Genomic DNA, 23124 nt, shown 5'->3' with positions numbered 1-23124 from the left:
GGTGTGGATAGGATGGCTTGCCCTATTCATCTGCCCAATTTTCATGTGATAATCACCAGGCCAATTGAGCCGTGATGATATGGGGGAATGACATTTAATAACTGAAGGTTTTATCTATTGTTCACTGCTGTCACATCTTCAGGCGGTATTGTGTTCTAGCCCAAACCTTTATCATCTACCTCTTTGTTTTTTGTTTTTTTCCGGGAAATGCAAATGCAAGTATAAATTTGGTTAACTGCTGTTGTTTGTTTGGTGTTGATCTAGTGTAAGTAATATTTATGTCCGTGGCCAAACTATATGTTAAATGTTATGTTAAAGACAGTTAAAAGTAGTTGCAGATCCAGAGGGATGCTAATCATTGAAGCAAATGTTTTAACTTCATTTAGATATGGTCCAAATAGTCTCTTTTTTTTCGATTTGAAAACAAATGTCAAAGGTCATATTCAGCATATCTGCATCACTAACTCACCATGTTAGCAAATCTTGTATGATAATGATTATACTTTAAACGACATGTGATTTAATACAATAACTTGTAAAAATGGCTGTGTGATAACCTTTAAATATATAAATAATGGAAATCAAACAAGTGGGAATATGACAAACATAGTCATCTTTTTCTATCTACTTATGCTGCAAAAGCGTGATGCCACAGTTGGGTGCTGTAATCTGTGCAGGTCATAAAGGGAGTAATGTTTTGCAACTGAAAGCCTATAGTTTTGATATGTCAGCCCTTTTAACTGAACGTGTCCGGGGAACAGGATCAGAATAGATCATCAGTCTCATGATTTTTGGTGAGGCGGGGAAAGCATGATGCCAGCAACATGAAAGACCCACGCTGTTTTTTATTGCAGACAATTAGGTGTTACAGGTAGCCATTAGAGGAGTACCGTTGGACTATGAACAAAGAGAGAAAGAAGTGTGTGTGGTTGAGTGTGTGTGTGTGTGTGTGTGTGTGTGTGTGTGTGTGTGTGTGTGTGTGTGTGTGTGTGTGTTGGCGTGCATGCGTGTGTGTGTGTGTGTGTCCTGCAGGTTTGCGTTGATGCAGCATGTGTTTCGGCCGAAAAATTTCACTCTCGTTGCATCATCCTCTCTGTGGGATCGTCCTCTCTCCTCCTCTAGCGTTTGGTTTGTGATGAGTGTGTGTGTGTGTCTGTGTGTGTGTGTGTATCTCTGAATGAGTGCGCATGTATGTTTATGTACCTCCTTTCTCCTCCCCGGCCCAGAATCCTCCACTCAGCTCAGCTCTGAATGCACGCTCAGGCCCCACATTGTGCCCCCATTTCTATAAAGACGTATCACCATCAAATTGGAGTGTTTTGCCAGGGAGACAGGCAACATGTGTCACAAAGGAGGTTGCGTCTTATCAAAGTTCCCTTGAACTCCAGAACCCCCACCCCACCCACCTGACGCGACTGGCACCACCCCTTGTCCTGGCAGAGACCAGAACTGCCAAGCAACAAGAGGGAAACAAGAGGAGGAGCCAGAGAAGGGAGTACAGTGAGCCTAATTTGTCAGGAGAGCCGTTGTCAAGGCGGTGCTGCCTCTGTTGTCCGTTATTATTGGAAGGGACTGTCAGAGGGGGGACGGCTGATGGCCGAGCAGGGAGCCAGTTAGTCACAGTGAGAGATGACCGCACCGAGCCTAAAGGAGGAAGTGCTCGTGGAGCTCCTGCGGGGATTAGCATGCTAACTGCAGGTTTGGAGTCATGGGGCCTGTCATGGAGGCGGGGCCCTCTGGCTCCTCTGACCTCAGCGCTGCTCTCATTAAAACGACTGACCTTTACATACAGACAAAGGGAGGTAATGTAAAGGGATGGCTGGACCTTCATGTTCATCTCATTACAACTACTTAAGGAATGAATGAAACACGCTGATATTTATTCAGAACAAATTGCAAATGTGTTCAAACATATGCAAAAAAGTAAAATATCTCTTCAACGTATGTACCTTTTAACAACATTTGCAGTGACAATACATAAAAATAAGAATTAAACCAGAATATTGGCATTGATGGAGAATGCTTTCAGAGTTTAATTTTGTACTGTAAAAACTGTCTAGTCAGCATAGTTCAGTCCGTTAGTGTTTAGTTAATGGTACGTCATGGCTCACTGTGGGCTGCAGTGCTGACCTGTGGAGATGCAACAACAACCGTGAAGATTTGTGGCCATCACGGCAGGTCAGAGAGGCTGCTGATGTCAACAATTTTTAGATAGATAGATAGATAGATAGATAGATAGATAGATAGGTAGATAGATAGATAGATAAATAGATAGATAGATAGATAGATAGATAGATAGGTAGATAGATAGATAGATAAATAGATAGATAGATAGATAGATAGACGCTTTCTAAACAAACACTCCTCGGTGAGGTCAATATTTTCTCTTTTACTGGCTGTTGCATCAGCCAAGTATTATTGTTCTATTGTGATACATTTTTAAAAACTTGAAGCATTAGGGCTCTTGTTTGTTTTTTTTAGCTCCTCTTAATATCACTTTTCAGACCCCCTCCTAATCCTCCACGATTCAACCACCAGCGTCCAGTTCTACATAACTTTGGAAATGTTGCATTGTCTGTCATGCTGTGTTGATGCTGTTTTGGAGTTTCACTTTCTTTTTTTTTTCTCCTGATGATTTCAGAGCTAATAATAGAGCTTCCTGTGGGGAAGTGCCCTGCTTTTTTAAATAAACCTTTTAGAAGTGTTTTTTTTAAATTCACTTGTTTTTAAATATGTAGGAAATGGATGATGAAAGTGAAGTGAGTTTTCTTAATGCTGCTTCCTTAACACGACCTGTCACAGCGCCTGCAAATTAACTTCATGTGCTTTCTGTCCTTTTGTTAGTCAACTACTTTCATACATAACTTTTACAATTCCCTGCACCTTTTTATATGTGTCTTTGCAATTGCACAGACACTCTGCTCTGTATGTATTTGTTCAGTGTAAAAGGCTTAAGCACTGTTTCCTTTGTCCACATGTCGAGAGATTATGAATCTCTGTGTGTGAACTTTGAAAACGGCTGTTTTTTTCTGCATGTAGGATTAGAGCTGCTAGTTTTATTGAGCTTTACACAGCCAGGAGGCCCTATGATAGAGAATATTACAATATCCATGACTAATATCTGTATGTATACAGTAAATGTGTGTTTGTACATGTGTGTGCCTGCATTTTATCTAAGCATTTCTAGTGTGTACATCTCCCTGTGTGCATATGTTTTAGATATTTACATATACAGTATGTGCTAGTGTGAGTGTGAGTGCGGGTACGGGTGTGGGATGTTGCTGCAAAGTAAAGTGCTACATGTGCAACATATCAGCCCTAACACCTGCTACAGTTTTACTTCCCAGTAACTTTTTAATGTTTAAATGTAAAGTTTATATTTTAGTCCCAATCCTGACATGAACCCTCAATGTGAAAATGACTTCAACTGCATCTCTCCTCTTTCCATATATATATATATATCAGCATGACACAGCAGCAAGTTGAAACATAGAATCATGGCTAACTGTAGCTAATTAAGGCATATCAGATTATTATATATATAAACAATTGTTATATATAGTACTTTAAATAAGAAATCATTTTAAGTAATTAAAAGAAAATAGTATTTTTATACCTTCTTCCAAAGTCCTATGTTCTAATATTAAGCAAAAGTAAATCATTGTTGTTACCTGCCAAACAAAGACTGTAATAATCCTTCCTTTTCCAACCACATGTACTTCAAATTACCTTTTTAGCCTGTACACAGTCGGCTCACATACACTAAACAAATCACTCGGCTTTGGAGATTTGCGGTTCATAGAAAGTTGAATTGATGTTTATTCTCAACCAAATTGCTCAACATAACTGGAAGTGGCGTATCTGGGTCTGCCTGCTGGGTTTTCTCCAAAGCAGGGATTACATGAGCCGTGTACTATTTGTCCCGGACAGAAAGCAACGTCAAAGACTGTGTGTGAGCATGTGTGACTTGTCAGGCCAGACACATATTTAGCCTCCTCTGTATGCATGCATACAATCTCCCATGCCGTGCCATGACTGCCAGGTTTGGGTGTCCCTGATTCAATTCACTTTCTTCCTCATCTCCCTTCATGCCTATTTCATGTCCTCCAATTAAAAATGCACCACGTTGACTTGTAAAAGGAAGGTGGGAATGGAGGTTAGGGCTTTTCAAAGATCTCTTTCAATTATTCAAGGCTGAGTTTGATTCAGAAAATGGAGGAGGATTAATAAGTCATGCAGAAGTTTTTCGAGGGTTTGGGAACAAAATGTAATGCTGGATGCTCAGCTGAAGATCGCACGAGCACCAACCAAGAGACGATGCTTGCTGTCCACTTGGCCTTGACAAAATTTGAATTTAGCATTCTACATTTTAATTTCAAGTTAGCTACTCAGTTTTGAAAATCTTTGTTACAGTTCCATTCAAGAAATGTATTTTGGTGGCATGCAGCATTATGACATGCAGCAGATGATCTGCTTTGTATTTCACACTTTGTAACTGTTTCTAGACACCCAAGGGGTCCATATTTTTCCATTTTCATTCCCAGAAACTGTGCAGATCACTGCCTCCGCTATCAGATATTACCATTCAAATCATATTGGCGTCACTTTGAGGGAAAGCACATCAAGGCTTTATCCTATCCTGCTGGTTGGAGAGTAGATAGACCAAAACATATCGCTGCGGAGGGAGATGGTGCAAGAGTGCGTAAAACGACAAGACAGAAAGAAAGAGAGAGACGAAAAGAGACAGAGAGAGAGAGAGGTGGTGAAGGTTGGGGGGGGGGAGGGAAGGAGAATTAGAGAGATGTCGAAACGGGGATGATGTAAGAGAATGCGTGAAAAGAGGCAAGGGAGATCCGTGGAAGAGAGTTCCGATGGGGGCGGGGGAGGGGGGGGTACACACAAAGACAGACAAAGAATAACAAGAGGCGGAGAGATATACAAGAAAGAGAGCTGAGACTGTAAAGAGAGGTGCCGACTAAAAAATGGAGGCACAGAGAGATCGTTCAATGACAGGAACAGAGCGAGCAAATTGAAGGTAAAAGAAGAGGGAAGAGGCTGAAAAGCAGGAGAGGGAGTAGACACAGACAGACACAGAGAGAGAGAGCAAGAGAAAGAAGTAGAAAGAGTGAGGGAGTCCCAGAGACAGATGTCGCCCTGGCTGGCCCCGGCAGATTGATAGCTCCTGGCCCAGTTCCATGCCAGGCTTTGACCCCTCTGTCCTCTGCTGTAATTTATAGGCTCCGTTTTGCCAGATTTAAGCACTACTCTGTGGTCATCATGGCCCGAGAAGGGAGAATGACCTTCCTGAGATGGGAGCAGAATTAGACCCCTGCAGCTCTCCGCCAACCCGGGGGTAAACAAGCAATGCCGTCACATTAAAATGATCCCTGACAACATGTTAATGGGACTATTTTTACTTGCCATCTTGGCCTAGTTTTTAAGTCTTTCCATTTTCTGCATACATTTCAACATAGGTTATTTGGTACGTTTGTGTGTGTTAAACGTCTGCCAGAGAAGTTTGACTTTCAAGATGTAGTTTATGCTGCTTATAAGTACAGTTACATTTATAGCTTAACCACTTGCTGCAACAAAGTCTTGATAAAACATTCATCTTCTACTTCTCTCTCCAGTGCTACAACAAAAGTGTAAAATTCAACAAAAAATGAATTTTTAAGAAAGCATATTTTCTTTCAAGACTCATTGTCCTGTTTCATAGCAGTAAAGTTTAGAGATCTGATAAGCTGCTAATGAGTTTTTTTTTTCCTTTTTTTCCCCTCTGTAACTTTTGTGACAAGCTAGGAGGAGACTTCAGTTTTTGGCACATTATTGAATTATGAAGTTCTGAGTGCACTGTAGGTGTGTGTTCCCATCATCACTGACAGTAGCAGCAGATAGACGGCGGTCCGTCTATGACTCTGGTTCGACTCGAGGTCTTTGTTTTAACGAAGTCAATTCTTTCTGCTGTTGTCAGATGCTTGTTTGGGGTGGATTACTATTGGGTCTATCTTAATAGTTTAATAGGAGATTAAAGGTACAGCATATGTTTCCACAGTTTATCTTGTAAACTAAATACAGCCTGTATGTGTAACCAAAAGTGTGTGCTCTAGAAGACTAACTTGGCTGACTAGCCGGTGGGCTCAGCTGGAATCGTGCTTGGCCATTCAGAGCGTTACCTCAATGCACAAATCAGCCCAGGGAATGATCTGGACAGAAAGCCTTCAGCAAATTATTACAGATTTGCAATTTAATGGCTTCTGAGGTCTCTCCCAGCCCCGTACAGGTTCCCAACGAGACAGAGCTTATTAGTTTGGTCCTTTAATCACAGAACAGGAGATGGGAATCCTGGCCAAACCTATACATACCCGCTTCAATTGTTGTGGAATGATTTGGTGGGGTTTATAGATAGAGACAGAGAGGTCTGTGCATGCACACAGGCGTGTGCACAAGTGTGCAAGCGTCGGCTAGTTGATAAGCTTTTGCTTTTCCCAGAGCAACAGCAGTGTGTGTTTGTATGTGTGTAAGAGGTGTGGGTGCAAGTGTGAGTGAGTGAAAAGAGGGAGAGAACAAGCAGTTCTCCATGGATCATTTATCAATACCACGAGGACGCACTGGGCAGCAGCAATTAATTTGGCATTGACTGTACCCAAGGCTACTAACTAAAGTCTACAAAAATTGCAAATTTGTTTCCAATGTCAAGTTCTAAAAATATTTCCATTAAAACTCCCTTTAAATGTGAGCAAAGTCTGCAGCATAAAAGCCTGCATGTTATCTTGTCAAATTAATTAGAGGGGCAAAGTTTCTATTGAAGCTCTACTTTTACAAAGTCAGGGTGAGTTTGTTTCCAGATGACTCTGCCTGCTGTGCTGCAGTAAACTGACTGGTTATAGACTGTGAGCTGTAAAACAGTCCCTCACTTTAGGCTGTAAATAAAGAAGCATTTGCTTGTAATTTATTGAACATTGTGTAAATGGATCAGCTGTAAAGTTGCAGACTTTGAACTTGTAGGCTATGGATTTACAGCACAGGACACTTTCCCATTGATACGCGCATAAATAACGTATTTTAGATCGTGACATTACTTCTGACACTATTTGCAACAAGCTTTCCGCAGGGCGTTTAAGCAAGTCTTTACCCATAGCTAAAGTTGCCCTGATTAATGTGCCATCGATGCAGAATGTAACAACTATCACTCCAATCTGCCTTTCAATGTCCCAATTTGTCCAAGAGGAAGCCAAGCTTTCTAAATGAGCTGGATAAAAGTGACTGCCAAAGGGAATGAATATATATAATTATCTGCGGCTGGAGTGCCAACAAAGGGACTTTGTGCACCAAAAGCTTCATTAGTCCGACAACAACAGAATGTCCTCGTAACTTGCCGTCAGAAGACACAGGTATCTGCAAAGCTATTATGAGCATGCAACGGTGCTGCCTCCCTTAGCCAAAGTGCTATCTGTTTGGGATTAGCAGCTATTTAATACGCTAATGTTAATATGCAAATGTGTTAATGTAATGTTTGAATTATGGGGTGATTTAAGAAACGGCTGGCTGGCTTCTGTTTTGTTGGTCTTACGCATTGACACGTTCCAAAGGATGGATAAGTGTGTTTACTCTGCATATGGAAATCCCTGAATGTCTTTCATCTGTCCTTCCTATAGTGACTACTGGTCCATGTTAGCTTTGCAAACATCTTAATTGTGTTAAATGGAGGAAAAAGGGGGGGGGGGGGGGGGGGGGGGATTAAAAGCCATTAATGTGTGTTGTGTGTGAGGGTGTGCTATTCCCAGGACGGTGCTTTTGTTCACTTTGGCAGACGAGAGAGTTTCACCTTGAAACTCAATGCACACCAGAAACATTGTCATTGTGTCTACCTAAAAACTGCTGCTGTCTCTCTCTCCCGCACTGTTTTATTCACTGTCAGACCTGCTTTGCTCGTCTTTGCATTTCTTTTTGTGATCGCCTCTCTCCATCCTTCTTACTCTCTTTGTACGTCTCTCCCATTTTCTCTGTCTATCTCTCTCTTGCATTTTCCTTTGTAACACTGTTTCCCTCCACCGCTCCCTCCCTCCCTCACTCTCTCTCTGTCTGTCTGTCTAAGCGTCAGATAAGCTCACTGGGGGAGACTTTAGAGGACTCTCCATCTGTGTATAAATAGCTCTGGATGAATTATTGAGGGACCTGGGGTTGCTAATAATCCCGCAGGACCCATCTGACAATGACACAGAAGATGGAGGGAAAACAATTACGCAGGCTTTCTCCTTCAGAAGAGTGGGATTGGGGGTGGTGGTGGTGGTGGGGGACTCGGCGGCCTCTGGGAGCCTCCTCACGGGGCCCAACATCTTGGCTAATAAACCCAATTAAGTCTCCGGAATCAATCGGAGCCCCGGGGGCGTCCTCTCTCTTCCTTCCCCGGACGGCGTGCAACAACAGGAAGTGTAATGATTCATGTTTCCCCTCCTGCGTTTGGATCGTCCTCTCATCTCCATCTTGCAGGTTGGCAAGGCGGACGGGACAGGACAGGATGTCCGCCGAGGCGGGATAATAGGACAGGGAGAGGAAAGGAGAAAAGGCGAGTGGAGTGCACAGAGGAATATTAATGGGAATGTTTATCCTTTAAGTGTTTTACCGAGGGGATGAGCCATGCGACCACTCCCATGACGGAATGAAAGCACTTTGTCTTCCTTGTGTTACCTGATCCGTCTGAAGGCGATCTTTGATTAATCAGCTTTGTCAGGTCCTCTTCTGCCTGTTGACACCATATGCTCTAATCCATTGGTTCCCAACTGGTGAACCCTGAGGACCCACTAACAACTCCTCAATGAGGAAACCAACATTTGGAAACTTTTCAACCAAACAGATTTTTGAACTGAAAAAATTGTGCAGCTTGGTCCTCAGATGGTACCAAACATAAGAAATGGAACAAAACAAACATGTTTAAAAAGTGCCTCACAGATTTTTTTTACACTTGCTCGTGACCCACAACAAACAGCTCAGCGACCCACCAGTTGAGAAACCACTTTTCTAATCCATCCATCCATCAATAGATCTACTGCTGCCCAGCCAGCTTAAATTCCATTTTAATGGATGTCTTTGCCAGTATAAAAGCTGTGTAATACTGAAAATAAAACTTTAACATTTTACTGTTTCTTTGCATTTTTTTAACTTACTTTCTGCAAAAGGTTCACACATCATGTTTAAAGTAAGCACATGACTGTGGTAATAGTTAAAAATAAGTTATGGATAATTAAAAAAACTAATTGAGAAAGAGTCTGGAGTGCTCAGAAGATGTTTTCACAGGCTATTTCATCTTGACCTGTCCATGTTTCTAAGATTTACAAGACAAAATAACTAATCCAATAAATTTTCATTTCACAACTTAGTTTCCCATCGTAGTTTCCCATCGTAGTGGGATTAATGCATTGCAGGTTGTTTGTCAAGTTTGCGACAAACAAGCTAGACAGGCTAAACATTGCTCCACTACTCAAACCATCCATTCTTATGTGCTCCTCAGGTTTCATTTCTTCTCGACTGTCGTGGCAATGAACATGGGAATTGAACATTTATCAGAAGATGAAGAGTCCTCCCATTACAGTAAAAATCCCAAGCCATACTTTTGGAGATATATTGTGTCATCCAAGCCCAGTATACCTGAGAATAACCTAAATCAATGTCTTAATGTGTCTTTATTACAGGAGTCATAGGAGAGCTTAATTCAACAGCCGTAAATTGTTAAGAAATGGGATGAAACTTATCTTTTAACAATTTAACATTTTAATTTTAGTCAGCAGCTATACTTTTCCTAGGGTGTCGCCCTGGTACAGTACAGTGAAGACTTCTTGTTCATCTTAGGATTCATTCCACGTTTAATAATTCATATTGTAGAAAGCTAAATTTGGGTGTCCCAAACATTTCCTGACAAAATGGCTGAGGTAGGGCAAGAGTGAGGCGACTCGTCTGCTGGATGTGAGGCACAGCTCTGGGGAGCCATCAGGGGAGCTTTTAACAAGTGTGTGTATGTGTGTTCAGGTATTTGTTACCTTGGAAGGTTTTTTACTGTGTGGTATGAAAACTCAATAGTTTCATCCAAGCCCCAGTTCATGTGTGTATACAAATATCTACTAATGTGTGTGTGTGTGTGTGTGTGTGTGTGTGTGTGTGTGTGTGTGTGTGTGTGTGTGTGTGTGTGTGTGTGTGTGTGTGTGTGTGTGTGTGTGTGTGTGTGTGTGTGCGTTTTCAGTCCAAGCCCATAAGGGACCGAGTGGACAAGTGAGGGGTGGAAGGGGGTTTGGTGTTGTGGGGGTGTGGGGGGGGAACTACACTGTCCTAATGATGCATTTTCTACACCATTGATTCAGCGGCTTTGCTCTCCAGTAAATCCTTCACATGCAACACATTAAAGCCGGCCCTTTTTCCTCCTCCGCCAATCGATTAGCACAGCTTAGAGACGGCCTCTCTGGGAAGGAGGGGAAGAGATGGGACTTGTTATCTTCAGGGACTCTTTCACACACACACACACACACACACACACGCGCACGCACACACACACGCACACACACACCAATCGCACTAAAACACACACTCATAAATACCAGTTGAAGGTGGTGATTCTTTCTCACAGTTTTTCTAGTCTTTAAAACTTTTTTTTTTTTCACATTGTTTATTTATGGTTTTAATGAAAAAGTAAATCACAGTGTGCGAGAACATCTTTGTTTACTTGCATTGGCTATTAATACCCATAATCTCTGGATTACTGCACGCCTGCTGCTATGAAAGTTGTCCACATCCATTTGCTGGTTGTCACTTGTTTAGATTGTTCTTGTTCTGTATGGGGCAGGAGTATAATATGCAAATAGTTTATAAAAGTGGTACTGGGGTTTTTTTAAAGCTTATATTGTCATAAATCAGCAGATTTTTTATTTCCACACAAGTTGCCCTAAGAAATTCATAAAACTTTGAAGCAACTTATTCAGGTAATTTTTCATTCTGTTCCTAAAAAGTTAGAGTCAAACCCTCAGAGCTTTTCAATTAGGAAGAGGAAATGCCCAATAAAAAACTACCACTACCAGCCCCCCATCTGAACTCAGTATTCACAGAGGATACAGTATAATTACTTTCATTGGAAGAACATCATATCCTCATCTCAGTGAGTAATTGAGTTACAACTGGAGCCGCGATTTTTTTTAAATTACAATGTCCTGCACTTTTTAAGTTTAGGAAAAAAACGCAGCAGATGTACAGTAGTGTTAGTGCTGTCCCTTTGAGTTTCATCCGTCACCTCATTATTAACTTTTGCTCTTTCTTTTCTTGCTCTCCGGTTCCCTCGGCAGCTGCTCGTTGCACGTTTCTATATTACAATTCTTTCTTTTTCCCCTGAAGAGAGGACTAAAGGGATCTGCATAAAGTCGCCCATAGGAGAGCTGGGACTGCCATTACACTTCTTTACATGAATACACCTCTTTTTTTTATGACACTGCCCCCTAGATCTGTCTCACTGCTGAAATAAAACACACATACATTGTACTTGAGGCCAGAATTCATTTTTCCTGGAAACAGCTCCTCAAGCCATAAGTCCTGTTTAATACATTGCAGAAAAATGTTTGATGTTCTTTGAAAAATTGGTATATGTTTCTTCCCACTGTTTCAAGCTGGGCGGGTGATATGGTGAGCTTCAAAATACTTTTTACTCAATTTAATCAGGCCAGTAAGCTGCCAGTTAAAGATTTTAAGACGATACGAGGAGAAAGTTGGAGTGATCCCAGAGACATTGACTTTGTCCCCTAAAATAGCCACTATCCTCTGTCACTTTTCTCCATTGTGAGTAACGATCTGAAAGGTCAGCTGAGGTGAAGGGGATATGAGCGATGGATACTTGTTTGGTTGAATTACTTTTCCTTGCAGAACCAAAGATGGTTGGTTTTTGTCTTTATTTTTTCACGATGATAAGATTGTCTTTTAGGTGATACTTTACTTAGTTGAGCGGGAATTTATAATAAATATCAACACAAAAAAAACCTATTAATGTGTAAAGGGCTGTGAAAACTCTTTATCTACACAATCAGTTAGATGGTTGGCTGTGTTCAACATCTGGGGGAAATCCATTGGAGATTATGGCTGCAAAAGAATTAAATACATTTTTACCACAAGCTTCAAATCTTCTATTTAAAAATGTGTTTTTTTTAAACCAGATACAAACTGTATTACAACAATCACGCGGCTCATATTGAGTGTCCCAGTTACAGCAGCACAAGGGCAACTATATCACTCCTGATTCAGAAAGTCTCTTAATACCACACTTATTAGTATTCCTCTCCTGCACTCAGTGCTTCTCATTGTCACCATATGACTAAAAGACCAAGGCTTTATACGCTTTCTCTCTGAACACAATAAGTCAAGAATTTCCGTCTTTACTCTGACCCAATTCGAGAGTGAATTGAAGAGCGTTATCTAAGCCTGAGCACTCACAAAAATCCAGTCAGAACGTTCTTGTCTTAAGGTCAATCTTTTAAAAAGGAGAAAAAGAAACATTCTTCTGTTTATTGAGCAAAGGCTGTCCTTGGTCAGCCCTTTCAGGCGGAGATAAGTGCTAACAGAACTGAGGTAGGGGGGAGACGTGCAGATTTCTATTGACTGACTGAAATTGGACAGCCTCAAACAAAGTTTCATGCCAAAGTTTTTCGAGGCAGAGTTCCAGGACTGTGCAGCGTGGAGTTTGAGCTGCGCCATGGATAAAGCCTTTTAATGCTATTGACTCTTTTTAGGCTCTTACCGAGATGTTCTGAAATATTTAAATGATCACTGGGAGTTTCTTCCTCGTCAGTGGCTGGAAATAAAAGGAAAAGAGTGAGAGGAGGGAACTTTTCATGTCAGCCTTTTACAACCCCGGAATTAATAGGCACTAGATAATTAGAGAACTCTGTGCAATAACATTGTCCCCGAGCTGTCTAGTCTTGGGTGGCGTCAGGCAATGCATGCTGGTAAAAAGTGATTCATCTGAGAAGTAATGCTGCAAAGCACTAGCTCAGGAATGCATTAGTAGTTTTACTTTTAGTACAGTCATAATTAGTTTCGAGGGAGAGTTTCAAGATTGGAGGATTCCACTCAACCACAGAGGTCCCAGAGATTGAAGGTTTGGGAATTGCACCAACCTTAGAGGTTAACATTCTGTAATCACTCAGCACACAATGAGACTAAATACATAGAAAATTGAGTGTCTTGAAGTAAATAATCTCTCATTTGAAATGATTTAACACCTGCATTCAACATTTCACTAAAAGCTTAACCCCACTTTCAAATATATTCAATTTAAGATTCCCTTAAAAACTAAATGACGTCTCCGAAGATGCAGTCTGAAACTTTTTTTGGAAACTTCTTCCAAAGTAGACATCTTATAAAGTAACTGTTTCCCACAGTTAACAAGGTCAAAGCTCTATGTGGTTCAACACAGCTGACTTTTAAATGAGGCCTGGTGACAGTTGGTGGATTTCACCACTGAAATTTGTCTGTTCTTCCTCCACCAGAAAGTATTCAGTGTCTCTACCATTCCCTCGCTGCTCTCTTTCATCTGGTCTCTTTTTCTTTTTCTTTTTCTTCTTCATCTTCTTCCCCTTCTTCCTCTCTCTCTCTCTCTCTCTCTCTGTCTCTCTCTCTTTTCCTGTTTCTCTCCCTCTCTGTGGGTGTGTGTCCCTTTAGGGTGTCTGCAGCGGTTGAGATAAGAAGAGAGTGTAGGACACAGGGGGATGGTGTTCACAGAAGCTAGGTGATCTTATCTCCCCTCTCTCTCTCTCTCTCTCTCTCTCTCTCTCTCTAACCCAGCATCCCTCACTGTTCTGCTCTTCCTCTCTGCTCATCTCCCCCCTCATTCTCCCTTTGCTCCCTTGCCCTTCTTTTTCTCTTTTCCCCCATCACTTTCCCTCACTCCCTCTCGTCTCGCACACACGCATTCTCTCAGATCCCCTCTGCGCTGCTGTTGATTTGAATTTGAAGTGATGGGAAACCAAATTGGCAGCATTGACAGCAGAAACAAACAGCTTATCTCTCTCTCCTGGGCCAATATGGGTCTTAGTCAGATACTAGAGCCTCTGCCAGCATCTGACTTGTGACAATGATGATAAATTGAACGTTTGTTGACTGTCACTCTTAGTATGTGTGTATAAGAGTGTGTGACCGTGGTAGCGTTTTTGCATGCATGCTTGTCTCTTTATACATGTGTGAATACACTCAGAGGTGTAATGTTACTAAATGGAAGTACTGTGTTAACCACATTTTCCTGTCCACGTGTACTTCTGCTTACTGCTTTAGTTTTGTGTTGTTCTTTACTTCACATTTAAGAGGAACATGTTTCCCTTTTGCTTCACCTTATATGGTTTTTTCGTCAGCTATAGGTAGAGATATTTTATAGAAAATATTTATGCTGGACCTAACAGGCTCTTCTGCAGCCACCAAGGGGTAAATGGTTCGTGGACCTGGACTTGTATAGTGCTTGTCTTCTAACTACTCGACTACTCTGTCACATTTACCCACTGATGGCAGAGGCTGCAGTACAATATGACCAGTACACATGACACTTCTAAAAACAACTTGAGTCAATTGTAGCAATTATACAAAAGGAACCAAACCAGACTCTTAGGGGGATATAACGAGTGATGTACAGGTGATATAACGCTACAACTCCCTGGGTCATCAGGTTGTTCCTGTCAATAAAAGCAACGCTAAAGAAATGTAGCATGCAGGAAAATGAGAAAGAAAAAAAGCAGAAAAGTCAGAATAATGATTGACCAATCCGATATATATGTCATTTAAAATGTTATCAAACTTTACCAAACCTATTAGGACAAAAAACAAAATTCAAGAATCATAAAATGTCTCGTTCATTATTTTAAATAATGTTAAAATAATGAACATGACATGAAGCCTGTAATAAAATCTATATTTCTATTCATTTCAACATCAACGGTCACTCTTCTGGCTGATGGTCTTGTTTGCCGTTGTAGGCTACATCCAGGCATCTGAATTAAATTGAGCCTAAGCCTTGATTTCTACAAGTGGATATTGTATAGCACGAGAAGATGTGGAAAATAAAAAAACAATATAACAAAGTAAATGTGTTATTTTTACAAAACCCTTTTTGCATTGAGTAGAAGGGAAAACTGGATTACGATGAATCTTCTATTACATACTGGCAGCAAAGAGTGCCTGTGCTTCAAACCTGCAAGTGAGTGTCAGGCGTGAGAATCATAGGCTCGCGTGTGTTTCCTGTGGGACGGCGCCGGCATGTAGCGTTAACACGACAGGCCCGGAGAGGACGAGGAGGTAGCCAAGCTGTCAGCGGCCAGCTCCCACTTCCCCTAATGAGAGAGAGGCCGGTTAATTAAAAACACCAACAGGCGGAGCTCCCTCGTGCCCCGCCATCAGGACGACCTGGGGTTAAAGACACAGAGCAGAGAGGATGGGAGGCTTGCTGCTTTTACATACAGTACATGGCGCTGCCCTCCTCAACAAATAGCCCCCAGTATGTAAAAAGAACAAAGCAAAGCACCCGTAGGATGAGCTATAAGAGGAAGGTGCTCTCCATTAACTGCACTGTGTTTGTGTTCTTCTCAGAGGGGGAGGGGTCTATGATAATTGTCTACCCAGACTCGATGTTTCTTGAACAAAATGGGATTATTTTGTCTCTTTCTCTTGGAAAAAGAAAGACACAATTTGATTGCCACATTGAAGGAGTATTCAAAATTTGACAGCCATCAACGCGCCACTTTGACGCGATCAGTCTTGAAATGCACTCTTCAAAAGGATGCAGCCCCTGAATGGGATACAGCTTTATATTCCTTCCTGAAAACCTTTTTTTTTTCTAGCAGACTTTTACAGAATTCAATTTAAATATCTATTTTAATCAAGTATTATGTTTCCATAATCTGAACCGGGGCAAACAAGAAAAACACCTGCATGTGCAGTATACAGTGTGGCCTCTAATAACAGTCAGCCTATCGAGCTGTAATCTTTTTAAGTGTTTTATTAAACAATCAAACCCATGAATCATTAGCCTTGATCTGCAGATTGACAGCTTGTCAGCACTCTGACAGTGGAGTGTGCCTCGCTGTCAACCGGGGGTGGCGAGGGAGAAGCTTACAACATTCCCCACGGCTACTTCTTCTTCTTTCTTGCCTCCTGCATTTCCATCTTCCCTCCCACCCCCACATGTCAACCCAGGTGCTAACAAAACCGAGGATTGTGGGTAGTCTTGGAAACATATGGAGCAGAGAGAGTCGGAGAAATGAAGGGTGGAGGAGGAGGGGGGTGGGGGGGGGGGTCGGGGAAGAGATGGAAGTGAGAGAGAGAGAAAGAGAAGCTGTCAGGGAAATGTCTTTCCCTGTCATAGCAGCCAGGAGAGTGCGATGGACGAATGGATAACTGCTATTTCAAACTGCCATGGAGGAGGCCAGATTTGATGCATTTTACGGGTAGAATCACTCTCGCGCGCAAATTGTAGCATCTTCAAAGCCGCATTTTTTTGTTTGTTTCAGGGCCTTTTTTTGTGTGTGTATGGATTGCGTACACAGGAATGTTCCGTTTGTTCATCTGCTGAAATACTGTGGACAAACACACAGGCACACACACAAAAGTGAATTCCCACTGCTGCCATGTAGACAAAGTTTCAGCGTTATGGCTGCAGGCTTACTGTGTGTGTGTATGTGTGTGTGTATGTGTGTTGTTTTTGGCTATACGCTGGTGATCGGGGCAGCCTATGGCAGTCTTTCCTTCTCTGTCCTCTTGTTCACATAACATGCTTATCTCTCTCTCTCTCTCTTTCTTGCTGTATTTCAGGCTGTGCCTTCCTCACCTACTGTGCCAGAGAGTCGGCCCTGAAAGCCCAGAATGCATTGCACGAGCAGAAGACCCTGCCAGGGGTAAGTCAAACACGAGAACCACCATGGCGACCCAGAAGCAAAAAAAAGCTTATATAAACCCATCTTGACTTTACTCGCACACACAAACACACACAGATGCCCCCTTTTTTTTTTTTTAAATATAATGCCATATATTTGAAATCAGAGGGGAGTGCCTGTCCTTGCCATGCTTGTCATGTACAGTTTATCATCAGTGGGTTTACAACAGGCACGAGCAGAAAGCCCCTTCTTCCCTTAAATATCTGTCTCCCCCCCCTTTTCTCCCTGCCTCCCTCTCTCTCTACCCTTTGACAGTCACACACACAAACCCATAGGGAGAAACCACACACAGCATCACATCATAGGCGTACTATTTATAGTCCTTCCTCCGGTTTGTGTAAATGAGTGTGTGCCTCTGTGTGTGCATGTGTGTGGGCATGTGTATGAGAGATGGAAAGAGGGATGAAAAGAGGGCGAGCGGGTGGAGGTGGGCTATTTGTACACTGATGTGCACGTTCCTTATTATGCCCCGCGCTGGCAACAACAACATGAGTGTGCATGGTGAATGTACATCACGACGGGCGCATCTTCACGGCAGCTGCTCACATGCTGTGGATGTTCCTACTCACATGTACAATGCAGCTGGAAGCAACGCGTGTCTCAGTTTAATGCTCAGCTCCCACTCATGCATGCTTGAAGGAGGTAGTTTTGAGATTGTGATAGAAAAGAGGTGGATGTTTAATGTGTGTATGTCTGTAGAATTATATGCATTATAATCACATTTTTTTGTGTGTACAAGAAATTGAGATTACATATTTTTGTGCATGTGTGTGCATGTGTGTGTGTGTGTGTGTGTGTGTGTGTGTGTGTGTGTGTGTGTGTGTGTGTGTGTGTGTGTGTGCGTGCAATACATTTCAGGTACCTAAATGCACATGCACCACCTTGTGTTTGTGTGCACACGCACGTTTGTGCATGTGTGTGTGCGTGTGTGTGTGTGTGTGTGTGTGTGTGCGTGTGTGTGTGTGTGTGTGCGTGTGAGGAAGTTTTGATGCGTCTCTGTCAGGCCCGGCTCCGTTTGCTCTGTTCGTTTTTAATGACGCCTCCAGGGAAGCTGACAGTCGCCGTGTTGAGCGCACAGCCTTTGATGTGAGTGATTATGACATCACAGACGTGCAGCCGAGAAGAGCGGAGGAGTGGGGATCCGTGCTCTCAGTTTTTTTTTTCCTTCACTTCCCAGTGGCATATTATTCAGAAAGAAAAGAGGGAGGGAGAGGCAGAGAAACAGAGAGCGAGAGAGAGAAAAGGAGGAGGAGAGATTAAATATTTGGCCAAAACCAGAATGCGATTTTGTGTTCACAGAAAAATGTGCTGCCGATTGATGTTGTTGCCTTTGTTGCTACACGTACCAGGAGATATGGGCACAAAAACAACCTTTTTTTTAAGGAGTCTGTCTTCACATCTTTAAGGGAAGGAGACTGTATTTAGCTCCAAACGCTACATAGTAAAGCATCAGCGGCAACTAAATTCAATCAGTCACTTGCGATCAACATTGTTTAAGAAGGAAATGCTAATTAGCGTTGCCTTTGCCAGCGGAGGACAGTCTCAGCTCTGCATTTGATCGATGGTGAGCGTTAAGTAAACAGAGGTAATGCTACAGGACAGACCTAGATGCTCAACAAAGCCTGAAGCAGAGCACTCAGAGAGGCAGACCAGGAGCATGTCTGTTGTTGTTGCTGGTGGAGGTAGATCCAGCAAAACAGAATAAATGAGTTCATTAGAAAGCGAGTGAGCACTTGGCCCTGGGAAAGGCAGTGGGACGTTTTATGGCACACATCTACACCCTTCTTTCCTCAGTTCCTTCTGGGTTTTATTTTTCTTTTCACCTACCTTTTCCCCCTCGCTCCTTCCACCCTCTATCAATTCCCCCACTCACAAGCCAACACAACCAAAACCCTGCAAATGAAATTCCATTTTTTTTCCCCCTTAAAGCCTCTTTCCCCTTTACTTGGTGTCCTGACGCGCTTTTTATCGTCAAAGTTGCTCCCAAAGCTTTGCATTTAAAAAGTTTGCTGCCGTCTTTTTTCCTTGGCTGCCAGGTGAGCTGAGAGAACAGGGGATTTAGCTTCCTAGTGGAAATGCCCTGTAAGCATGGCTGTAGGCTGTTAGTGTAGCTCAGACAAAATACTGAGGGCTGCCTTCTGTGTGTGTGTGTGTGTGTTTGTGTAAGCATGTGTGTGTCTGTGTGTGTGTGTCGTGTCAGGAGGGACTTTGGATAAACAAGTGAGAGGCAAAAATACTGATGTTAAAGTGACACTGACATTGAACTACTCATGATAGATGACAAATTGTTTTCACGTCCCACATTCCATCACAGCCCTACAAACTGCAGGTACACAGCTGATGCTGATGGAGAAAAAGTTTCTGCTGGCATAATTAAATCAACTCTGACACGGTGAACAGTGTGACTGCATTATTTCAGGACTTTCAAAATATTCAAAAGCTACAAGTTTAGTTGGTGCAGGGCCATGAGACAATGAAGCGACTATTGAACAAATCTTTTAATGGAACAATAAATAGGTCAGGGTCAAAGAACCCCATTGTGTTTTCTTTTCCGGAAACTACGTAAGTACTTTCATTTTGAGTTTAGATAACATAGATACGTGTAATAATGCCTACATATTGGATCAGGTTGTTTATTTTCATAATCCAGGTACATTGGATATACACTGGAATAAGTAAAGAATTAAATCTAAGGTCTAAAACTAAAGGTTCATTTCCCTCGTTTAAATACAATATGGTATCTTGTAATATACATGTTCTCCACTGATACGAATGCAATTTATCAGACAAACATACTTTCTGTCCTTGACAATGCCTTATAAGGTTATAAGGTTAGATTTGCTGCAAGGACTACACTGTTATTATTTCTCGTTGTGACGTTAAATAAATCAGATCTTTGATGCTGCTCTAAAACAGTTAATGGGCTCTGCTTGCTATGAGAACTACTGTGCCGTTTTAGAGCAGCAAAGAACACTTTTTTTAATTCAGGGTTTTTTGTTTAGGAATCTAGATTTGTGCCGTATGTGTCGATACCAGATCTTTCATTTTAGTTTATTATCAGAGGCATTTTCAATACTTGTAATGGAACAACACTAATATCAGTAGAGAGGGGTGTCAGTAATGATCCATTATCGCATGTATTGTTTTTAAAGAACTTAGTCAGCTTTTTTTACATCTTTTAAATCTAAAGGTAAAGTTTTAACTAATAGCAGAACTTTCAGTATGGTTACCTCAGTCACCAAAAAGGCGACAAGACTATATCCAGTATCGAACCTGTCGATTTCTCTAAATATCAATTTAATTTAAACAGCTTATTAATCCATTTTGGGAAATGGCTTTGCAGCAGCTTGTACAGAGAAAACATAAATAAAGACACAGTGATGTACAGACAACAGATTATATAAAAGAGCTCAAATATAGATTATGTTATGTATCAATGTTAGGCAGACTGATTAAATAAACCAGACTGGATAAAAAATGCAATAAAAAGACCTTATATATGAATATACAGTTTATATATACATATATATACAAGAAGGCACAAATAAAAAACAGTTAATAAAAAAATGCCCTTAAAAAAGAGTTTATTCCAAACTTGAGGTACACAACTATTAAGCAGATAAAAGGAAAGTGAGTTTTTCATGGGGGGTTGCGAGATGGTGACCTGAGACAGGCCTAAAATGGGGCGCGTCCCAAACGCCAAACCCTGGCTGCCATATTTGTGATCCTGCGCTCCAGTTTCAGACTCTACTACATGCAGCGAAAGGCATTAAAAAGCCTCTATTGATTCTGGCAAAAGTCCTCTCATGTGGGAAGACGTGTTTCTGTGCATGTGGTTTTTTTTTTGCACGGATGTGTGGGTCACAGGGTGGAGCTAAAAAACTAGAGAGATTGCATGTTGTGTACAAACCCACATGGTGCAAATACCCACCAGCAAATCCTCCCTCACATGTATATATACTCACACACGCTAAAGAAATAAGTAAATCTGGCATCCACCCAAACACACATATGCAGTACACTGTAGGTCTCAGCACTACCTTATGCCCCCACATGGTGCACAAAAGAAGTACGCACTTCTGAGTAGTTGTTAGATAGAAACCAACACATAAAAATACACACAGGTATGCAGGTACAAAACATACTCCAAACTCCAAACCGGTGTCTTGTAACGGCAAGACACTTCCATTCAACAACATAACACTGTGATACTCACAAAAAGAGAGGGAGAAAGTTAGAGAGAGGGAGTGAGGGAGAGAGAGAGAGAGAGTGAGAGAGAAATACGATGTCGATTGACTTGCACTGTAATAGTGAGCCAGATGAGAAAATATAGAACACTGTGAATCAATGCGTCATTTCAGAGAGCTTTCACACACAAACACACACACACACACACACACACACACACACACACACACACACACACACACACACACACACACAAATACATAATGGAGCACATACACACACAGTTTTTAGCCCAGGGGCAAAACAAACAACAGAAAAGACGGGAAAGCAAATGAATAGCAGACGTGAGGAGAGAGGAAGGGGCTGATGATGGAAGGTTGGAGAGAGAGAGAGAGAGAGAGAGAGAGAGAGAGAGAGAGAGAGAGAGAGAGAGAGAGTGGGTGGATGGAGGGAGTGGGAGGAGAGGCATAGTCGAGGTGCCTCCATAGTGACTGATTCCCTGTACTTGGCTCAGTTGAGATAATGCCAGGGCAAGAAATCCATGGCATTGATTGGCTCCTGCGACCCAGTTTCGTGGCAGCTTCTTCTCAATAAGTTGCCCCTCATTGGTCGATAACTGCCAGGCTCCCCAGGTGAAGGGGTGTTTGGCTGGAGGGGGAGGGGGGTGCTCAATTATGATTTGTGACTCCAAAAGGTGCCCAAGTACAGAAGTGCACTCTCTGTTTTGCACATTCAGATGAGTGGTACAGTGTACGGAGGCATCGCTACATATCGACATGAATGCTGCAGGCCACAACAACCCCCCCCCCCCCACCCCTACCCCTACCCCCCCTCTCTCTCTCTATCCCTGAGCCTTTACCTCATCAACTATCCTAATCACCCTCATCCAAAAGACGTCCGATTCCAAAACGTTTGCCACATATTGCACTCCAATGACTGAATCCACAGTCACAGACAGAAAGCTGGAATGATATACAAGAAAGTTTAACGGTAGCCAGAAAAGATACCCGCACCAGAAAACTACATCGATAGAGATGTATGCGACACAAAAACAGATTTTTGTAAACTCACAGACCTAATGAGCAACTTTCTTTTCAGTTCAACAATAAAAAGAAAGAACAGCAGGCCCTGGCAGTAGTGACTATAAAAATAAAAATAAAAACCAAAACCAGAGAGAGAAGCTTCCAAGTGAGGCAGAGAGCAGCCTGAGTCTGGCAGGTCATAAGCCTACAATAAAAACTCTAACGAGTCTCCCAAACACACCGTACCAAGGCAGAAAGACATCCTCAAAGTAGTGTGATGAATTCAGAGTTAAACACCGAATCTGCTCTTCCTCATAGTCTATTATTCTATTATCTATAACTATTCAGTCTAAAATTAAATCCAGGACTATGAATGCCCTCCTGAAGAGATGGTCCCAATTGGGGATGTATCTTGTAGCTAATGTTGACAGTGCTAGATCGGCCAGCCTTCAGTCCTCCCTGCAGGTTAACGTCCATGTTCCTGCGCTAATTGTGGTTACACATTGCTCTGGTTGATATGTCAGTTTAATCTGATACAGTACAGTTTTATCTCCATTTTCTAGATCGAACTACTGCCAGACATGCTGCTCCTATGAGATGCTATCCGTTCACTGTGCTTTTTTACAATCAGGCAGTAGTGCCAGAGGAGATGGCCCATTAGTCTGGGATGCAGCCAGTCTCTGGCTACAGCCCCAGCTAGTGACAGGTGGATGCGTTACAGCTTTGGCATTATATCTGAACGCCCTTTGAGGGCCAATATTAAAAATATAAGTTATGCGTAACCAGTAACTCTGGTGCAAACTAGTAAGAGTGACAACGATTAATCGTTTAGTCGAGTAAATGCACACATCCCTTGTCTCAATGTGTGAAAGATAGAATTTGAAAGATCTTTTGATCTTACACCTCTTTTTGATAGCCAACCCTTCTACCTTGCCTTTAAGTTTTACTGTTCTGAATAGCTATGCATGCTGTAC

At 42.1% G+C, this 23124-nt stretch overlaps 1 protein-coding gene across 16 annotated transcripts in view; it reads left to right on the top strand.

Annotated features, from left to right (window-relative positions):
* The window catches only part of celf4 (CUGBP, Elav-like family member 4), an 82053-nt gene that overhangs the window by 3761 nt on the left and 55168 nt on the right, over positions 1–23124 (top strand). For all 16 annotated transcript variants that reach the window (XM_029276519.2, XM_029276517.2, XM_065954629.1 and 13 more), the window contains exon 2: positions 16819–16901. In XM_029276519.2, the coding sequence (XP_029132352.1) occupies positions 16819–16901 (83 nt within the window). The remainder of the gene's footprint in view (positions 1–16818; positions 16902–23124) is intronic.

Source organism: Labrus bergylta, chromosome 5, assembly GCF_963930695.1.
Source record: "Labrus bergylta chromosome 5, fLabBer1.1, whole genome shotgun sequence".
NCBI lineage: Eukaryota > Metazoa > Chordata > Actinopteri > Labriformes > Labridae > Labrus > Labrus bergylta.
Note: the sequence above shows the minus strand (reverse complement) of the source record. Positions and strands in the feature narration are given on the sequence as shown.